Raw genomic sequence first — 20,998 nt, forward strand, 5'->3', positions numbered from 1 at the left:
TATTATTCAGCCATAAAAGGGAACGAAGTACTGATAAATGCTATGACATGGATGAAACTTGAAAACATTATGCTAAAGTAAAAGAAGCCAGATACAAAAGACCAAATATTGTACGGTTCCATTTACATGAAATGCCCAGAATAGGCAAATCCATAAAGACAAAAAGCAAATCAGTGGTTACCAGGAGCTGAGGGAGAGAAGGATGGGGAGTCACTGCTTAATTATACTGGGTTTCTTTTTTGGGGTGATGAACGTGTTCTAGAATTAGATTGTGGTAAAGGTTGCACAACTTTGTAAATATACTAAAGACCGGGAATTCCTTGGCGGTCCAGTGGTTAGGACTCCGTGCTTCCACTGCAGGGGGCACTGGTTCGATGCCTGTTTGGGGAACTAAGATCCTGCAAGCTCTGCAGGCAAAACAAACAAACAAACAAACAAACAAACAAACAAAAAATATATATATATAAAACCACTATTGCACTATTGTATACTTTCAAAAGAGTGAATTTTATGATACATGAATTAGATCTCAGTTTTTTTTTTTCTCTCCCCCCCCAGATCTCAGTTTTTTAAAAAGAAGAAATTGTTTGATTCTCCTTTATCATAATGGAAAGAGTGCCTCTACTACTTGCTAGCCAGGGGAAATTAATACATTTTTTAATGTGGGTTTCTGTTTCCTGGTCTGCTAAATGAGAGTCCTAATACTTACACTTCATGGGTCACTGTCAGGATCAAATATGGTAACATTAAGCCTTCTAGCACAGTGTCTGGCCCATAGTAGACTCTCAATAAATGTTCATTTTTTCCCTTTTTCCTTTCCTTTGCCAGTTTCCTGCACTGCAAGTCAAAGAAGTTTAAATTTTGTTAAAATCTTATGTACTTAATTATCAATGAAGACAAAGTTCCCTGGTTACTGACTTTTTTAAAAGAAATAAGTTAAACACTACTTTGTTTTGTTTTCCTTGTTTTATTGATTTTTGTTTGTTTTGACATCTCATAGTGTACCAGAAATGTCCCTAGAAAATGGAAGTAGATGAATAAAGAAGGTAATTTAATTTTATGTTGCCTAGTAGACAAATCTCCCTGCAATTCTGTGTTAATTCCTAAACAAGTTACTTACTCCTGCAAGTGTGGAGGAAACTAACACACACACACACACACACACACACACACACACTTTTCTCTCTAAATCTAAACTGGATCAGCTCCCTCCAAAAAAGTCCATGGCTTGGATCAACTGTGGGCTTCCACTGTCTTGTCCTCCCACTTCCTCCTGTCTTGATCCTACTTTTGCCCTTTAACAGAAAACTCACCACAAAATGGTGTTCCATATGAAATATGATACGAAAATGAGCTATGTAGTGTAAATATCTAGAATATGGCAGAAACACCAAAACCCTCTCATTATACAAGGACAAGAAAATAACTGTGGCATCGTCTCGCCGGAAACCACAGCTATAATTCTGCATCACATGGGAACAGTGAAACCAATTCATTCATAACCCTAATGCTCTTGCAGGAAAAATGCATTTGCAGATCCTGTGAAATGGTGTGTACTGGCTAATTCTGAGGACTTTAGTTACTTTCCTCTAAGTAACGTGAGTCAGGTAGCAAGAGGGAAATGGGTGAAAGTAATGAAATGAATAGGCAAATCTCTTCAAGGATAAAACAATAACCACCACATTAAGCACCTACTATGTAGCAAGGACTCTACCAGACCCTTTGTAGACATCACTTCTGCTCCTCAGGCATCCCTGCTTCAGGGGTCTATCACAATGTTACAAATAGATCCATTCTCACACTGATGACCACATGGGGGGAATAAAGGATCTTAATATAGCTTAACCAGAGTAACAGTTGTCAATTTCACTCCTTCAAAGTCTTAAAAGATTGGTGTGACCCCCTTACTTGTTTTTACTTTGGGGAGTAGGAGACATGATTTATATTTCTGTGAAATCTAATGAAAGCTAAAGACCATCTCTCCAGAAAAATGCATATAAAACAATATGTTAAAAAACAAAAAACATGGGGCTTCCCTGGTGGCGCGGTGGTTGAGAGTCTGCCTGCCGATGCAGGGGACACGGGTTCGTGCCCCCCCGGTCCGGGAGGATCCCACATGCCGCGGAGCGGCTACGCCCATGAGCCATGGCCGCTGAGCCTGCATGTCCGGAGCATGTGCTCCGCAACGGGAGAGGCCACAACAGTGAGAGGCCCGCGTAACGCAAAAAAAACCCAAAAAATCAAAAAAAACCAATATGTTACATATAATTTTGAGGAGATGGGATCACAGAGCACTGAAGCCCATCCAGATTAAAAACCTCTGATGTAGAAGTTCTAACTTTATGATTTTTGAAACATCATATGAAAGACAAGTGTTGGGATCATTTAAATCAGGATCAAATTAGTCTTAGGAACTCTTGCCTAGCAACTAAAAACCATGTAGAAAATTTAGTGGGACTTAAGCACTAATATAATAATAATAACTTTAAAATTCTGGGTTTTTCCATGGTAGCTAAAAATACACCAAGTACCTAATCTGATCTGGCTAGTGTCCAGTAATTTAGCTACGCTAATGAGATATGCTTAAATGCTGGCTCAACCCCCATCTTTGAGAGGGCATGAAGATGTGTTTACCAGAAAGAAGGTAAAAGAAATTTTAGTTTCTCTTTTTGAGAGAAGGAAATGGACCTGACTTTCCAAAACCTACCTGTACTACAAACTTCAGGTTTCCAAAAGTGGTAAAGATTTAGAAACCATTAGGCAATAATAAATCATTAACAAAATACTAAATTTTTTGGTTATGCTAATACTTCTAGCTTGAAATTCAGGACTAGTAGATTCCAGTGTCAAGAACATAATTTGAGGGGACTTCGCTGGTGGTCCAGTGGCAAAGAATCCTCCTTGCAATGCAGGGGATGCAGGTTGGATACCTGGTCAGGGAACTAAGATCCCACATATCGTGAAGCAACTAAGCCCGCGTGCCACAACTACTGAGCTCCTGTGCCTCAACTAGAGCTGGCCTGCCACAAACTACAGGGCCCACGCACTCTGGAGCCTGTGTGCCACAACTAGAGAGAGAAAACCCGCACGCCACAACTAGAGAGAAGCCCACACACCACGACAGAGAGCCCGCGCTGCAACAAAAGATCCCGCATGCCACAACTACGACCCAATGCAGCCAAAAAAAAAAAAGAACATAATTTGAAATGGGACCCAAAATAATTCATCCAGTCATGAAAAGTAATTTAGTAGGTTATGTTCGTTTACCCAAAGGAATATTATACACATACTTTTTAAATCTTTACAAATTTTTACTTGCAAGGGAAATGTTGATGATATACTGAGAAAAAAAGAAGAAATTTTACCTCATTCAACTTTAAAGATGTTATTTATTTTTTTCTGTGTGTGTGTATACACGGTTAGTTTTATTGTAACAAAGCAATTTGTATACTTTTTCTTTTTTTGGCCGCGTTGGGTCTTCGTTGCTGCACAGGCTTTCTTTAGTTGCGGCGAGCAGGTGCTACTTTTCGTGCAGTGTGTGGGCTTCTTATTGTGGTGGCACGGGTTCTAGGTGCCCGGGCTTCAGTAGTTGTGGCATGCGGGCTCAGTAGTTGTGGCGCATGGGCTTAGTTGCTCCACGGCACGTGGGAGCTTCCCAGACCAGGGACTGAACCTGTGTCCCCTACATTGGCAGGCAGATTCTTAACCACTGCACCACCAAGGAAGCCCACAATTTGTATGCTTTTAACGTTTACAACTGAGCATCATATTTCCAGTGAAACAAAAAGAAAAAATTTAAAAACTATGTTATTTTTTAAATGCAGGGACCTCCCTGGTGGTCCAGTGGTTAAGACTTCGCCTTCCAATGAAGGGAGGTGAGTGTTCGATCCCTGGTTGGGGAGCTAAGATCCCATACGCCTCAGGGCCAAAAAACCAAAACATAAAACAGAAGCAATATTGTAACAAATTAAATAAAGACTTTAAAAATGGTCCACATCAAAAAAATCTTTTAAAAAATAAATGCAGAAAAAACACTGGAAGTAAATATGCCTATATACTCATCGTGGTTGCATCTAGGTAGTAGAATTAAAGTTTGTCTTTTTCCTGCTTCTAAGCTTTCCAAATGCAAATTACACTACTTTGATTTTATTATTTTTTAAAGTAACACAAGCTCTTTATGTAGAAATTCAAACCATGTATAAAAATTTAAGCAAAATTTAAAGTCACTTATTTTCTAATACACCCATCCTCCATCCAAAAACTCTAGTCCTCAGAGGTAAACACTTCCAACAGTTTGGTTTGGTAGGTATGTATCCTTCTAGAATTGTTTTTCTAAACTCCATTTACAATTAGAAAAAGCGTCATTTTGAGCTTTCATGGTCCTTTTCCCTTTAGAACTTTGAGGTGTCCAAACTTTGCATCTTGGTATAACTCATAATCACAAATGGACATGGCAGTAATTTTAAACAACAAAAGCAGCTGCTTTTTAAGCTTTTTTGTGTGTGTGTGTGGTATGCGGGCCTCTCACTGTTGTGGCCTCTCCCGTTGCAGAGCACAGGCTCCGGACACGCAGGCTCAGCGGCCATGGCTCACGGGCCCAGCCGCTCCGTGGCATGTGGGATCTTCCCGGACCAGGGCACGAACCCGTGTCCCCTGCATCGGCAGGTGGACTCTCAACCACTGCGCCACCAGGGAAGCCCTTTAAGCATATTTTTAAAGCACTGTGTACTTCCTATAAACTTTTTTCTCAAGTCCTCTACTTGAATTTCTGCTACAGACATCCCATGATCCTAATATCTTTGGTACTTGAAAATGACATATATAGAATAAACCCCAAAATGTTTTGAGGTACTAGCTGCTAAGATGATATATTAAGTACACATGGGATATAATGGTTTACAGTGCACTTTTTTTTTTTAAGAGACATTGGTATGTGAGATAGGCTGAATCTTACATTTTTTATGAGATTTCATTCATTCATTGAATCATTTGTTCAGCAAACATGTATTGAGCACCTGTGATGTGCTAGCACCCTCTATAGCCTGAGCTTGGGCTTTAGAAGTAATTTAAACATCTCACTTCTAAGCCTGCTTTCTCACCATGCCCTTTTTTAAAAAACTGTAGCAGTGTTAACAGGACATAAATAAATCAGAAAAGAGCAAGATTTCTCTTGTTGCTTACTAGCAGACATGAAGAGCTGATGATAGATAATTAGCCAAAACTTTCTGGATAATCATGACTTGAGCACTGAGTCTCATTATCAAGGTAATAACCTGAATTGCTTAGATTAGTTTGATGCATTTGCTAGCTGTGTCTTATTTTAATATGATAATACTACAAAAATATATGATCCCACCTTCTCTCCTAGCTGGTTACACTAGTGCCACATCCATCATAGTACTACAGTGACTGGCTACTTTATAGGGAGAATGACTTTTTTTTTTTTTTTTTTTTTGCTGTACGTGGGCCTCTCACTGTCGTGGCCTCTCCCGTTGCGGAGCACAGGCTCCGGACACACAGGCTCAGTGGCCATGGCTCACGGGCCTAGCTGCTCCACGGCATGTGGGATCTTCCCGGACCGGGGCACGAACCCGTGTCCCCTGCATCGGCAGGCAGACTCTCAACCACTGCGCCACCAGGGAAACCCGGGAGAATGACTTTTGCAGCTCTGAAACCATCAACTCTTGAAATATTACTCTGGAATAAAAATATCAAGAAGCTGACCAACAAAGACATGGGGAGATAAGCTCTGTAGCAAAATAAACATGTACCAAACTACAGTGCTCACTAGTAAGTGATAGTATAACTTGGATTATACTGATACTAGATGAAGGTGTTAAGTCAGTTTCACACATTTTTCTTTCTGGATAAGATGGTCTACACAAAATGGCAAGGTAAGATTTGAACCATACTGACAAGATTCCAGAAATTAACACCCACCAGTCATAATCAATCAAGATCAGCATGGTTTTGTTTACATGCTTGGGGTTTATTTTTATTTATTTATTTATTTGAAGTATACTTGATTTACAATGCTGTATTCATTTTTGGTGTGTAGCAAAATGGTTCAGTTATACATATATACACATATTCTAAACATGCAAAGATCCTAGACGCCACAGGCTTTTTCCCTATGGTCAGCTCTGTGGTGAGGTATGCTACTGAAGTCTCAATAGTGATCCTAAGAGATTCCTTAAAGGCACATTTAGGGACATATAACATCTGCCCTCAATTGCAAGAGTTGGTAGCAAAAATTTGTTCCATATGCCATATATAACATATGCCAAAATGAAATCTGGCTGTTTGAAAACACTGAGAAAAGCAGTGGCCAGAAGAGGCCTGTCCCACGCAACTCCCACTAAAATGGATAAAATAAAATTAAACAAGTATGTCAACCAATTCTGAAGGGACATCTCCGGAACTAGACTGTTATCACACTATCCACAGGACAGTGAACAGTCAGTGGTTCAATTTGTATCATATAATACTACTTAACTTTTAGCTTTTCAAGCACAAACTATATAGGTATTGCTATTTTCCCAGGTGTAATTTCTATTAGCTAAGAAGGTAGCATGGTAATAAATAGCACATTTTACAGTGTTATCTAATATACTGCTATTAATGTAACCAAGCATATAATAACCCTTTAATATTTGGAGGAAAAAAAATCAATATTAACTGGAGTAGGGAATTCCCTGGTGGTCCAATGGTTAGGACATGGAGCTTTCACTGCCATGGCCCAAGTTCAATCCCTAGTCGGGGAACTAAAATCCCACAAGCTGCCTGGCATGGCAAAACAAAAACAAACAAAAAAACCCAAGAAACAAAAAAGATTAATTGGAGTAAATATTAAGAGACTATTTCACTTTGGCAACCAACTCACAAACTGCTTAGTCATTCAATTCATATTACTTAAATGTGTGATACTATACCAAATCATCAAGCTATAGACATATAATTCAAAACACTGCCCTCAGAAGCATATCTACAAACAACTGTGTTTTGTTGTCGTTGTTGTTTTTGAACATACTAAAAAGTGTGTGAAAGTGTAGCCTGGCCAAAGCACCTACACTTTAAGTCCCTAAAAAGCACCTCTCCCCCGCTTCTAACATCACTCACTATTCAATAAATAGAATAATGCTTATGTCTCAGTATGCTAAATTACAAATGCAAAATGAGGAATACCTAGCCAGGAGCAAATTCCTAGATGACTATGAGTTGTAAAGTCAATGGTTTTAATTAACTGTATTTCTGAATATGGAGAACACTAAGCTGAACTAAACTTGGCAAAAAATAACACTTTATCTCTTGGCCAAAGAGATCACTGGGAAGACTATCTAATTACCTTGTTGTTCAATTAAAAGAAACTATTGGGAGACAAAAATATAATCTATGATCAAAAAAAGAGTAGATCAAAATTGTTTTTACTTCTCCCAGACATTAGTAGTTAACATTCTGAGAAATGGCATATGCCTTTGGGGGCTAAGTATATTTTAGAAGAAAAAAATTCTAACAGTTCTGTTTTTAAAATGTACATTTGTTTCATATAATAAAATATTATTATAGGGCTTCCCTGGTGGTGCAGTGGTTGGGAGTCCGCCTGCCGATTCAGGGGACACGGGTTCGAACCCTGGTCCGGGGGATCCCACATGCCGCGGAGCAACTGGGCCCGTGAACCACGGCTGCTGAGCCCGCGTGCCATGGCTACTGGAGCCCAGGTGCCTAGAGCCTGTGCTCCGCAGAGGGGGAGGCCACTGCAATGGGAAGCCCACGCACTGGAAGGAAGAGTGGCCCCCGCTTGCTGCAACTAGAGAAAGTCTGCACACAGCAACGAAGACCCAACGAAGCCAAAATACATAAATTAATATATATATATTATTATAAATAAATAATAAAATAAATATTCTAATAATAAAAATATTAACATTTAAAAACTGTAAATGTATTTTCTCTTTCTCACTCCAACTCTCAATAATAAGTAAAATAATTCTGATGTGAGGAAGAAATACATGAAATATATTTGCTTACCAATATTCTTACTTATCAAAGTAAATGGGCTTCAATCATTGATGTGTATAAAATAAATATAAAAAAATTTTGATATCAAATACCTAAAAATAAAACGAACTAAATAACTCTATATTGAAAGCTACAAAATGTTATTGAAAGAAAGTAGATCATAAATAAAGATATACTATGGTCATGAACTGGAAGATTCAATATTGTAAAAATGTCAATCTCGGGGCTTCCCTGGTGGCGCAGTGGTTGAGAGTCCGCCTGCCGACGCAGGGTATACGGGTTCGTGCCCCGGTCCGGGAAGATCCCACATGCCGCGGAGCGGCTGGACCCGTGAGCCATGGCCGCTGAGCCTGCGCGTGCGGAGCCTGTGCTCCGCAACGGGAGAGGCCACAACAGTGAGAGGCCCGCGTACCGCAAAAAAAAAAAAAAATGTCAATCTCTTCAAACTGATGAGAGGGGGTATATATAGCTCAGTGGTAGAGCATTAGACTGCAAACTGATGTATAGATTCAACACAAACAATAAAACTTCCAACAGGGTTTTTGGTGGAAATTTACAAGCTGATTCAAAAATTTTGATGAAGGGATTTCCCTTGTGGTCCTGTGGCTAAAACTCCGAACTCCCAATGCAGGGGGCCTGGGTTCGATCCCTGGTCAGGGAGCTGGATCCCACATGCCACAACTAAGAGTTTGCATGCCACAGCTAAAAAGACTCCACGGGCTTCCCTGGTGGCGCAGTGGTTAGGAATCTGCCTGCCAATGCAGGGGACACGGGTTCGAGCCCTGGTCCGGGAAGATCTCACATGCCGCAGAGCAGTTAGGCCTGTGCACCAGAACTACAGAAGCCTGTGTGCCTAGAGTCCATGCTCTGCAACAAGAGAAGCCATCACAATAAGAAGCCCATGCACCGCAACGAAAAGTAACCCCTGCTCTCCGCAACTAGAGAAAGCCTGCGCGCAGCAACGAAGAACCAGTGCAGCCAAAAATAAATAAATAGGTCTTCCCTGGTGGCGCAGTGGTTGGGGGTCCGCCTGCCGATGCGGGGGGCGCAGTTTCGTGCCCCGGTCCGGGAGGGTCCCGCGTGCCGCAGAGCGGCTGGGCCCGTGGGCCATGGCCGCTGGGCATGCGCGTCCAGAGCCTGTGCTCCGCGGTGGGAGAGGCCGCGGCGGTGAGGGGCCCGCGTACCGCAAAATAAATAAATAAAATGAACAAATTTATTTTTTAAAAAAAAGACTCCGCATGCAGCAACAAAGATCCCACACACACGCGGCAACTAAGACCCAGTGCAGCCAAATAAATACACATATTAAAAAAAATTTTTTGATGAAAATACAAACAACCAAAAAAATAGCCCAAATAAATATTGAAAACAAAACTGAAGGACTTATACTACCAGTTAGCAAGACTAGTTGTAAAGGCTAGTAATGAGAGTTCAGACAGAAAAATAGACAAAAGGCCAATGAAACAGTCTAGAAACAGATTGAGAACTAATTAATCACTTGATTTGTGACAAAGTTGATGTTGTAGTAGTGGGGAAAGGATAGTCATTTCAGTAATGGTGCTGGTCAAGTAGATATCCCTATGAAAAAGGATGAGTCTTGACTCCTATCTCATGTGATACACAAAAGTCAATTCCAGTTTGTACATCTAAACGTGAAAGGTTTTAAAAAGTAACTTTTTAAGAAGAAAACAAAAGAGAACATTTTCATGACCTTGGAATTTGCAAAAAACAGACAACATTTTCTCTTTTTTAAGAATTTATTTATTTATTCATTTTATATTTTATTTTTGCTGCGTTGGGTCTTTGTTGCTGCGCGCGGGCTTTCTCTAGTTGTGGCGAGCAGGGGCCTACTCTTCCTCCTGGTGCTCTGGCCCCTCACTGCGGTGGCTTCTCTTGTTGCAGAGCACGGGCTCTAGGTGCACGGGCTTCAGTAGTTGTAGCACGCAGGCTCAAAATTTGTGGCGCACAGGCTTAGTTACTCCGAGGCATGTGGGATCTTCCCGGACCAGGGCTTAAACCTGTGTCCCCTGCATTGGCACACGGATTCTTAACCACTGTGCCACCAGGGAAGTCCAAAAAAATTTTCTTAAACAGGAAATAAAAAGTTATCATAAAGGAGAGGATTGGTAAACTGGACTACATTAAAGTTAAGAATTTCTGTTCATTAAAAAGCACAATTGGGACTTCCCTCGTGGCACAGTGGTTAAGAATCTGCCTGCCAATGCAGGGGATACGGGTTCGAGCCCTACTCCAGGAAGATCCCACATGCCACAGAGCAACTAAGCCTGTGTGCCACAACTACTGAGCCTGCGCTCTAGAGCCCACGAACCACAACTACTGAGCCCACGTGCTGCAACTACTGAAGCCTGCACACCTAGAGCCCGTGCTCCACAACAAGAGAAGACCCCGCAGTGAGAAGCTCACGCATCACAATGAAGAGTAGGCCTTGCTTGCCGCAACTAGAGAAAGCCCGTGCACCGCAACTAGAGAGAAGCACACATGCCGCAACAAAAACCCAATGCAGCCAAAAAAATAAAGAAAATAAATATTTTTTTAAAAAGACAGAAAATATCCGGTGTTGGCAAGGATGTGGAGCAAGTGGAACTTTCATACACTACTGATGAGAGTCTTAATTGGAACAATCACAGCAGTTTGGTAATATTTATGGAAGCTAAGCATACGCATATTCTATGACCCAGAAATTCCACTCCTAGAAATACACTCAACAGAATGCATGCATATAGTCACCAAAAGACTTTTATAAAAATGTCCAGGGGGCTTCCCTGGTGGCGCAGTGGTTAAGAATCCCCCTGCCAATGCAGGGGACACAGCTTCAAGCCCTGGTCCGAGAAGATCCCACATGTCACGGAGCAACTAAGCCGGTGCGCCACAACTACTGAGCCTGCACTCTAGAGCCCACAAGCCACAACTATTGAGCCTGCTGTGCCACAACTACTGAAGGCCGCGTGCTAAGAGCCCGTGCTCCGCAACGAGAAGCCACTGCAACGAGAAGCCCGCACACCGCAAGAGTAGATCCCACTTGCCGCAACTAAAGAAAGCCCACGCACAGCAACAAAGACCCAACGCAGCCATAAATAAATAAATAAATATAAAGTTCCGTTAAAAAAAAAACAGAGACTTTAACATAGAAAAAAAAAGTGTCCAGGGAATTCTCTGGTGGTCCAGTGGTTAGGACTCTGTGCTTCCACTGCAGGGGGCAAGTTTGATCCCTGGTGGGGAAACTAAGATCCCACAAGCTGCATGGCCAGCCCACCACCCCCGGCCCAAAAAAAATCCATAGCAGTACTGCTATGTTCATTCTTCTGTTCTGTTCTGTACTGTAACATTTCACTTTCCATTAACAATAGAATGGATACAGGTATTGTGATATATACATACAATGGAATACTACACTGCAACAAGAATGAACAACTATAACTATAAGCAACATTATTGGCAAATCTTATAAACATAATATTAAGCAAAAGAAGACAGAAACAAATGAGTGTACAACTGTTCCTTGCTCTCTCAGAATGAAATTCCTCAGAGAAGTGTTCCCTATGTTCTCCTCTGCCTCTCCACGCATTGCTGGATGCGTAAGTCTCTGTACTGTCAGAGTTCAGTATAAGGACAACACAATACATTCTTCAGAATCAGCTTTGTCAGGGGCAAGGGCAATCTTTTGGGGGAGGGGGAAAGCAAGAGAATATGAATATCATCAACTATAGGGGACCTTTGAAATAGAAAATAAACAAATAAACTAATTAAAATTGTATTTCAAATGAACAACATAACTACATTGAAGCATTAGGGTGGTGTGTGTGTGTGTGTGTGTGTGTGTGTGTGTGTGTGTGTGTGTGAGAGAGAGAGAGAGAGAGAGAGAGAGAGAGAGAACTAATTCAACATATGCATATTCTAACTTTTGAACACACCACTGACATTTCAGCAACAACGATAATACCTATTAACAAGATCTTGGTTTCTAAGTATCATTCTCCACCAAAAAGAACCAAGTTTCCTTGGATAAACAGCTGATCATCTGGTCTGGGGCAGGATGGAAAATAGAAAACCTTAGAATACTTGTCCCAGGAAATAAATAATTATTCAAACAATGGTTGAAGGTGCTCCCTGGCCAGATTTGGGGAAATTTGAGCAACAAAATAAGTAATGATAATAAAGGAGTGTAACTTACTGAATATAACAAAAATCTACAGGTTCACACTGAAACAAATAAGAAGAAAAAGCTCTTCTTTGGAGTTTAAAACTAATTAACAGATTTAGAAGAAACAATGGAAACAGAACCACAATTTGGCAACTATCAGGCAAAAATCACTGATGAACATTAAAATCGGGGAGTGAAAGTTTGAGGGATAGCAGTATATTTACGTGTCTTGATCTCTCTGTAAGATATTTATTAAATACAAAGTGAAAAATACTGATTTTACAATGGAGAAATCTAGAAGACACTACCTTTAACCAAGTGATCAAAATTAAGATCATGAATAGTCAGACAAATGGACATTACATCCCTCCTGTAAGAAGGTATTCATACAAAAATGTATAATCCAAATCTAGTCATGAGGAAGCATTAGACAAACCCAAAGTGAGGGACAAAATAAGTAATCTGCATTTTGCAAAAGAAGCAATGTCATTAAAAACAAATGTTGAGGAACTATTCTAAACCAAAAAAAAAAAAGTACATATTATATGATTCCATTTATATCAAACTCTAGAAAATGCAAACTAATGTAATGATTAAAGATAGAGGCAGTTTTATTCTTTCAAAAGAAAAGAAGTTTAATTCCTCTGGTTTCTCAGGCTGCAGGACAGTTAGTGAGTTTGTGCTCCTAATTTTTAAATCTGTAACTCCCCAAAAAAGACACACAACTAGCCAAAATGAGGCACAGTGGAAATCTTTTCAAAACCACATTTCATACAATTTCCCTACTCTCCATCAAAACTTATAATGGAAAATGTTTATGTTCTAGTTTTCTGAGACAAATTCTAAAAATAAGCTAATGCATCACTCAGTGCACACACACACACACACACACACACACACACACACACAAAAAGTACATATTATATGATTCCATTTATATAAAACTCTAGAAAATGCAAACTAATGTATAGAAAGAGTGTTTTCCTGAGGAGAAAGGGTGCAGGTAGGAGAGAAGGGACTATGAAGGGGTACAAAGAAATTTGGGGGAGTAATGAATTTTGACTGTGGTAATGTTCACACAGTGTATACATATGTCAGACTTACCAAACTGTACCCTTTAAATACGTGCAGTTTATTATATGTCAATTATACCTCAGTAAAGTTGTTTTAAAAGTTTGAGGAACTATTCCAAATTAAAGGAGGTCAAAAGGATATTTTCTTATAGGCAAAATATGAATAAAGTCTGTGGGCTAGATAATAATAATGGTTCAATGTTAACTTGCTAATTTTGATAATAATAGGAGAGAATATCCTTGTTTTTAGGAAATATATTCTCTAGTATGCAAGGATAAAGGGATATCATGTCTATGAAAACCTTACTCTCAGTTGATTCAGAAAAAAATATACACATGGGGAGGAGCTAAAAAGAGAGATAAAGTAATATGATAAAATATTATCATTTGGCTGAAAGATAAACCAAATTCTCGATACTACTCTTGCAATATTTCTATAAAATTGACATGTCAAAATAAAAGAGTTTTTTGTTTTGTTTTTAATAAAGAATGTGGTGCTTAGGAGATTGTGAGCTATAGCCAAGGTATTCATTCATTCATTAACAAATACTGGTTTTTCTCACACGGATGGACCTTGACAACAGTGGCCACACTTGCTTGCCAGAGCAAGTTTACAGAAATAAACCACATGCCAACATCTAAATTTCTAAACCTGATTATTTGAGTTACAAATGTATTCTTTTCATTTAACTAACAAGTGTTTATTTAGCACCTATCACTGTACCAAGGCTAGATAGGCACTAGAAAAACAAAGTCCCCTGGAATGAAACCGGGGGAACATGCACAGATACAGGTGTGGCACAGGGAGGGGTGAGTGAATGGGTGGAGTCTTGTTAGATAGGGAAAGGAAGAATATGTACCATGAGCAAGGACACTGAGGCAGGATCATGCACGGTGAGCTTGGGGATATATAAGTAGCTGGATACAGCTGAAACTTCAAGTATAATGTAAGAAGTGACAGCAAACAAGACAGAGGAGATCAGTCATGCCAAGATCTTGAATATTGGTACCTTCCCACATCACCAGTGGTCCAGTGGTAAAGAATCCGCCTTCCAATGCAGGGGACCCAGGTTTGATCCCTGGTCGGGGAACTAGGATCCCACATGCTGCGGGGCAAATAAGCCCACATGCCACAACTACTGAGCCTGCGTGCCTAAACTAGAGAGCCCACGTGCTGCAAACTACAGAGCCCACACCCTCTGCAGCCCACATGCCCCAGCTAGAGAGAGAAAACCTGCATGCCACAACTAGAGAGAAGCCCACGTGCTGCAAGACCCAACACATCCAAAAAATAAAAAATAATAAATAAATATATTTTAAAAAATCTTGGTATTCCATGCTAAGAAAGCTAGGCTTCATCTACAACTGGAAGGCGCTGAAAACTTTGCTCTATTTTCTTTTGTTTTGAGTGAGATAAATTACATATACAGAAGAGCACTAAATGTATTAAACTAGGAGAAACAGGGTTATAGAAAGAAAACTTGAACTGTACCTAAGGAGAATTGTTGTTCAACATCCTGACTTCCCAGCTAGCTGGTACCCTCAACCCAGAGTAGAAGTGCAATAAATACTTGCTGATAATAAAGATGACACTGAAATTGTCCCAGTATGAGATAAAGGCTCAACTACAGCTGGAGCCAAGAAAATGGAGAGATAGAAGTGCTCTGATGTTGTAGAACAAGAGATACTACAAGAGTGAGAGAAAGGCATTAAACATGACTGAATTTTCCATTTTGGGTGACCGTGTAGACAGTAAGCCGTTAACCAAAAATGTAATGCAAGAGGAGGAGCCAGTTTAGAAAAGAAGAGAACAGGGCTTCCCTGGTGGCGCAGTGGTTGAGAGTCCGCCTGCCGATGCAGGGGACACGGGTTCGTGCCCCGGTCTGGGAAGATCCCACATGCCGCAGAGCAGCTGGGCCCGTGAGCCATGGCCGCTGAGCATGCGCGACCGGAGCCTGTGCTCCGCAACGGGAGGGGCCACAACAGTGAGAGGCCCGCGTACCGAAAAAGAACAAAAAGAAGAGAACAAACTTGTTTATACCTATTAGAGATAGAGTACCTTTGGCAACTATGTCTATTGGCAATGTTACAAATCAGGAGCTTATCAGGGAGATCACTCTTGTTATAAAAATATTGCTACTAAGTGTTTTAGATGTAAGTATGTAGACTATTAAGTTACTGGCCACATTTTGATCTACTCTCACACGTGTGAAGTGACTTGAGTAAAGAAGATAGTTCATTGCAGTAAGATTTATAATAACAAAATATTTTAGAAATATTAAATGTCATCAATACATGATTGGCTAAATGTCTGATCTCTTATTTGCAACGTGTCAGTCAAATAGGAAGTCAGCATTTTTGGACATAATTTAAGTCCAGAATGAAATAGAAAAAAGGTTGACTGAAATTAAGTTCATAATATTTTAAATTAATCTATTCTACTACACCCATATTCATAGTAGACTCAAAATAAATATAACTTCAAGTGAGTAATCTAAAAATCATAAAACACCATAGCTGACAGGTATTTTAATTAAAGCAAGCTTGCTTTAATTAAAGCAAGTTTGAGTATTAACCAACCTCCATAAAATCCTTTAAACAAAGTCTAAGGCAACCAATATTTTTACTACCTTAGTTTCATAACTGTAATAATAAGTACAAATGTTTGTATGTCACTTTGGAGTTTAAAAACCATTTTCAACTTCTGATTACCATTGAATCTCAACAATCCTGTGAGCAGGTGAAAATCACAAGCCAAAAGTTGAGACGAAAGCTTTATCATTACTATACCTCCAAGGCAAAGTTTTAAGATTAAAGATAGAGACAGTTTTATTCTTTCAAAAGAAAAGAAGTTTAATTCCTCTGGTTTCTCAGGCTGCAGGACAGTTAGTGAGTTTGTGCTCCTAATTTTTAAATCTGTAACTCCCAAAAAAAGACACACAACTGGCTAAAATGAGGCACAGTGGAAATCCTTCCAAAACCACATTTCATACAGTTTCCCTATTCTCCATCAAAACTTATAATGGAAAATGTTTATGTTCTAGTTTTCTGAGACAAATTCTAAAAATAAGCTAATGCATCACTCAGTGCCCAAGACGTACTTCAGGTAGGTCCACAAATTCCTATAGGCAACTTAAAGCAACATTTTACCAAAGCAAAAGGATGTAATACAGAAGCAAATTGTCTCCACACAAATCACACTACTAAGTCTCACAGGTGTCCCCAGCCCCTTGGGTATTTACTTACCTCCAAAGGCACAATGATGGATGGCTTCTTTTTCAGTTCCTCACATTTCCTCTTCTTACAGATCTGATGGCTGTTCTTTCTATTCTTGCAGTAGGTACATTCACCACAATTGGTCTTCTGCTGGCAGGGCTCACAGACCCCACATCGCTTTCGTTTCTTCTTTTCCAAAGTAGGTAGCAAAGTTGTGTAGGAAGGAGAAGAGGAGGTACTGACAAGTGACACTGGCCTAGACACCACTGTGGTGTTGATGTCAACCATGCTGGTGGCACTGATCTGGGAGCTCTCTCCTTCCAATTTGCTGGGACTGGCCTGGGAGAGGTGGACAATGCCCTGTGAAGCATGGTGGAGTCCTCTCTCAGGGGCTATTGTGAACCCCTGAGTGTTAGCTGGCAGAAAGCTTATATGAACCTTCTTATTTTCTATATTGTTTATAGCCATTGCGGGAGGTACCGAACTTATCTCTGAGTTTGATGATGGTTGAGGAGTGTGACCTAAGCCCGAAGGCAAAATCTCCATAGTGCCCTGGACCTCAAGCCCAGATGAAACAGTGCTCTGGGGCTCAGGCCATTCTGGGAGAGCATTACAGGTAGCAATTGGGTTAAGAGGAGCAGGAAGAAAGATATCGGGGTCTGAGGCAGTACCACCAACCATACCGAGGACTTGTTGATTTAAGATAGCACCAAAGACCTCTCCTTGGACTGGAATAGCACCAGGAATCTCTGGTGGGCCTGGGGTCTGACCCAGAGGCTCTCCATGAACTGGGTTAGCACCAGGAACTTCCCATTGATGTGGGACAGCACTAAAGGCCCGTCCTAGGACAGGGGTGGTATCAGCAACTTCCTGTTCATCTGGGGTAGATTTGAGTACCTCTTGATGATCTGGTTTAGCACCAAGGGTTTCTTGTTCTGAACCTGCCAAGAGGAGTTGTATTAATGAGGTAGGATATATTGACCCACCAATAGACAAACAGTTTCTAAGGTCCAATTCAGGTACAACCTTATTAAAGCTGGAGGTGGGGCAGCAATCATGTTCACTTTTGATGGGATCCAGGTAAGAATCAGATAGCTTAAGAGATTCTACTCGTGAACCCAAATCTTCTAACTGAATGCTGGGGTTTCCTTCAGAGGTAACCCTGAGGGCTGCTTTTTGGAGCAAAGGAACACAGAAAGTGTCCTGAGCAAACATTCTAGGGGAATCACTAATATCATTCAATGTCTCTCTAGAGAATAGTCCTTCACCACCACGTGTCCCTTCCAATGACCCAGAAAGAACCTCTGCTGCAGGGCCACTATGAGTAGAGTGATTTAGTTTGGAATCCTCCACACTTTGGGACCAAGACTGGGTTGTCTCTTGGCTCTCGTTTTTTATTAATGATGCATTTTGTATGCCAATTAGATTCTTTATATCAGGAGGGATTGAGGGGTCTTGCACTGGGACTGAATCACTTTCTGAGTGCTTTACTCCCATGTCAGTAAGTACCTTATAATCACACTCATGTTGCTTTCCTAGATTCTTAGGCAGTGAAACTTTCTTGGGTTTGGCTATGACCGCTGGGGGTTGGGAGAGTCGTCTGCTAAGAGAGGTGCTTCGGAGAGCCATTGTAAACCCATTGCAAGTTAAGGACTCTGGGTTCTGAAAAAGAACCTCAGTCCTATCCAAATTCATTCGTGCTGCTCCAGCTCTTGTCAGAAGGCTTCTGACTGGCATAGGCAGTTTGGGTTCTGTTTTTCTCTTAACACCTCTTTCTTGAATTAATTGCTTTAATTTTCCAGGGCTCACAGTCTTGACTGTCGCCACATTTTTGTTGGCTGGCTTAGATCCCTTCTTCAGTTGGCTGTTTTTCTTTTTGTTTAAATCTTCCCTCCTGACTAATTTGGAAGGCCTTGCATGGCGAGATCGAGACATAGCTACGGAGCAGGAAAAACTGAAAGGGCATGAGGAAAAGAGTCATTGGTCCTTTGGAAAGTCTCACTTCTGAGGAGAATCCGGATGCACCATGGTTGTGCTCAGTCGCAGGAGGTTTTGGTCTGAAATAACAATGACAAAACATTGGGAGTGAGTGTTTTTCCTATGCATTCCCTCATTTGAAATAGAATATTTACTAGCAAGTTAATTAAAATTAAGGAGCTGAGAATATTGACTGTAAAAGGAAAATATAATAGACATAAAACATACTAAAGTATCCTATAAATCCTGGATTCACAAATAAAGCTCCTTTAACTTCAATTTCTGTGACAACTGATTAAGGTGATGAAGTTGTTTGAATAAGTTAAGCATGGGAGTTTCTTTACATTAGAAACCGCAACCGTGGACTTCCCTGGTGGCGCAGTGGTTAAGAATCTGCCTGCCAATGCGGGGGACATGGGATCGAGCCCTGGTCCGGGAAGATCCCACATGCTGCAGAGCAACTGAGCCTGCACACCACAACTACTGCAGCCCGCGCGCCTAGAGCCCATGCTCTGCAACAAGAGAAGCCACCGCAATGAGAAGCCCGCGCACAGCAACAAAGAGTAGCCCCTGCTCACCATAAGTAGAGAAAGCCCGCACGCAGCAGGGAAGACCCAATGCAACCAAAAAAAAAAGAAACCACAACTACTGCAGTTACATGTAGTTTAAAGCTCAAATCCTAATCTTTACAAATATGGATACTTAAAAAGTTATCTCTTAAACTCTTTCCTCAGCACATCACCATACAGACAGAGGTATCATCTGTTGGACAGTAAAGCTGGTAAAGCCAGAGGAAGAAGAGGCTTGTATTATCCAAGAAACTCTACTCTTTGGAGATCCAGTAACATTAATACCATATTCCAATTAACCATACACAAATTTTGAGTTTTATACATGCACACAAAAGTAGCGTAAACTCTTGGGAGTTAGTATTTACAGATTAGGTTACAAATAAGACTCACAGGTCCAACAAATAACTGTTGAGTACCTCTTCTGTATAAGGAAAGCATTGTGGCGGGCACGGCCCACACCCAGAAATGATGTCCCTCCTTCCTCTTTCACCCAACTTAATCCAAAGACTGATGGTTCTAAACTCCCTTCTACCAAGGGTCCCAAAAGTTTCATGATCAATGCCTAGGCAAAGAAATTGGAAATAAAGAGAAAATGAGATAATTAGAACAGTAAAGCATACTAGATAAGCAACTATTATTTGAAAAGTAAGAAAAGAGGAGAAAACGAAAGGGGACTGACTAAGAGTCATCATCAGTTGCATTTTTGTCTCCTCAGATTGCCTCCCTGACCCCAAATAAGACCAAGCTATGAGGAAGAGTGAAGCTCACCATACAAAACATACCAGTAGACTTCCTAAACATCATGGAATCAAGAGTGTGACAACAAACTGGGTGAGGATTCTTTAACAGTTGACAGGTTGCTGGATTTGTAAGAAAATCTGGTGTAGGAGAATGGTTACCAAAAACTGGTCTGCAACCAAGTGATCACCAGTCTGTGGCGAAATGAGAAAAAAAAAAAAAAGAGGCTGAGTACACCTGAAACTAACACAACACTGTAAATCAACTACACTTCTATTAAAAAAAAAATGAGGCCATATAAAGTTTTTCATAAGGTTGAATTTATTATTATTTAATCATGCTTTCCTGTTTTCTCTCATTAAAATGTCCTTTCTAAAAAACGTGGAGAATTCCCTGGCAGTCCAGTGGTTAGGATTCCGCACTGCCACAGCAAAGGGCACAGGTTCGATCCCTGGTTGGGGAACTAAGATTCCGCAAGCTGCGAGGCTCGGCCAAATAAATAAATAAAGTAATAAAAGTCCTTTTTTTGTGAAAGGGTGGAGATAGGCTTATTTTTTTAATGTTATTACTTGGCAAAGTAAAAATTTGACGGCCCTCTACCGATTCTCAAATCTTGGTTTTGTTTTTGTTGTACTCATCTGATCCTGGTAATCCTGGGATGCACTCGTTGGTTTAGTGGCTAGAGATGGTGTCACATCAGAAAACCCTGAATCTGAATCTGTGATCACCAGCTGTGTCCTTCAGCAAACTACTTAACAGGAGTCAAGGTTTCTGCATCTGAAATGAGGTTGTTTTGAGATATCAATGGGTTCCTCTGAGGAAAACCTAGCGGTAGTGGTTTCATCCTTGTGATATCTGAGGTAAGAAGGAGGACTTTGGAATTAGGTAGACATGGGTTCAATTTCCAGATCAGAAACATTACTAGCCATAAGCTTAATGGTAGTTATCATTATTGTAGAACAAGTTTAATCCTCAGTCTGCCGTATCCTGCAAAACAAAATCTAGTTCTTTTGTTTCTGTTCTCATCTAACACGTTGTAGGCCACACACTATAATAAAAGATCTCAGAGAACAACATTTAGAGTCAAGGCATTGAGCCTTTAAGAAAGACTTTTAAAACAGACATTAGTGATAACATTAACCACAAGAAAAATAACATTTTGATAAACCTGTGCTGAATACAAATACTAGGCCAGAGAATACTCCACTTGAGTTCTTGGCATCTAAGCTTATGGCTTTCCC

At 40.5% G+C, this 20,998-nt stretch overlaps 1 protein-coding gene across 5 annotated transcripts in view; it reads right to left on the reverse strand.

Annotated features, from left to right (window-relative positions):
* TET1 (tet methylcytosine dioxygenase 1) overlaps positions 1-20,998 on the reverse strand; it is a 138,834-nt gene that overhangs the window by 112,976 nt on the left and 4,860 nt on the right. For 4 of the 5 annotated variants that reach the window (XR_012326609.1, XM_033841867.2, XM_033841866.2 and 1 more), the window contains exon 2: positions 16,501-18,527. Coding sequence is in view for 4 of the 5 variants with exons in the window: in XM_033841867.2 (XP_033697758.1) it covers positions 16,501-18,405 (1,905 nt within the window). In the remaining variant the exon portion in view is untranslated. Of the gene's footprint in view, positions 1-16,500; positions 18,528-19,801; positions 20,154-20,998 lie in introns of those variants that run through there. The other variant, XM_073793532.1, reaches the window with a different exon arrangement.

The sequence above is a fragment of the Tursiops truncatus genome, chromosome 16 (genome assembly GCF_011762595.2).
Source record: "Tursiops truncatus isolate mTurTru1 chromosome 16, mTurTru1.mat.Y, whole genome shotgun sequence".
Taxonomy (NCBI): Eukaryota; Metazoa; Chordata; class Mammalia; order Artiodactyla; family Delphinidae; genus Tursiops; species Tursiops truncatus.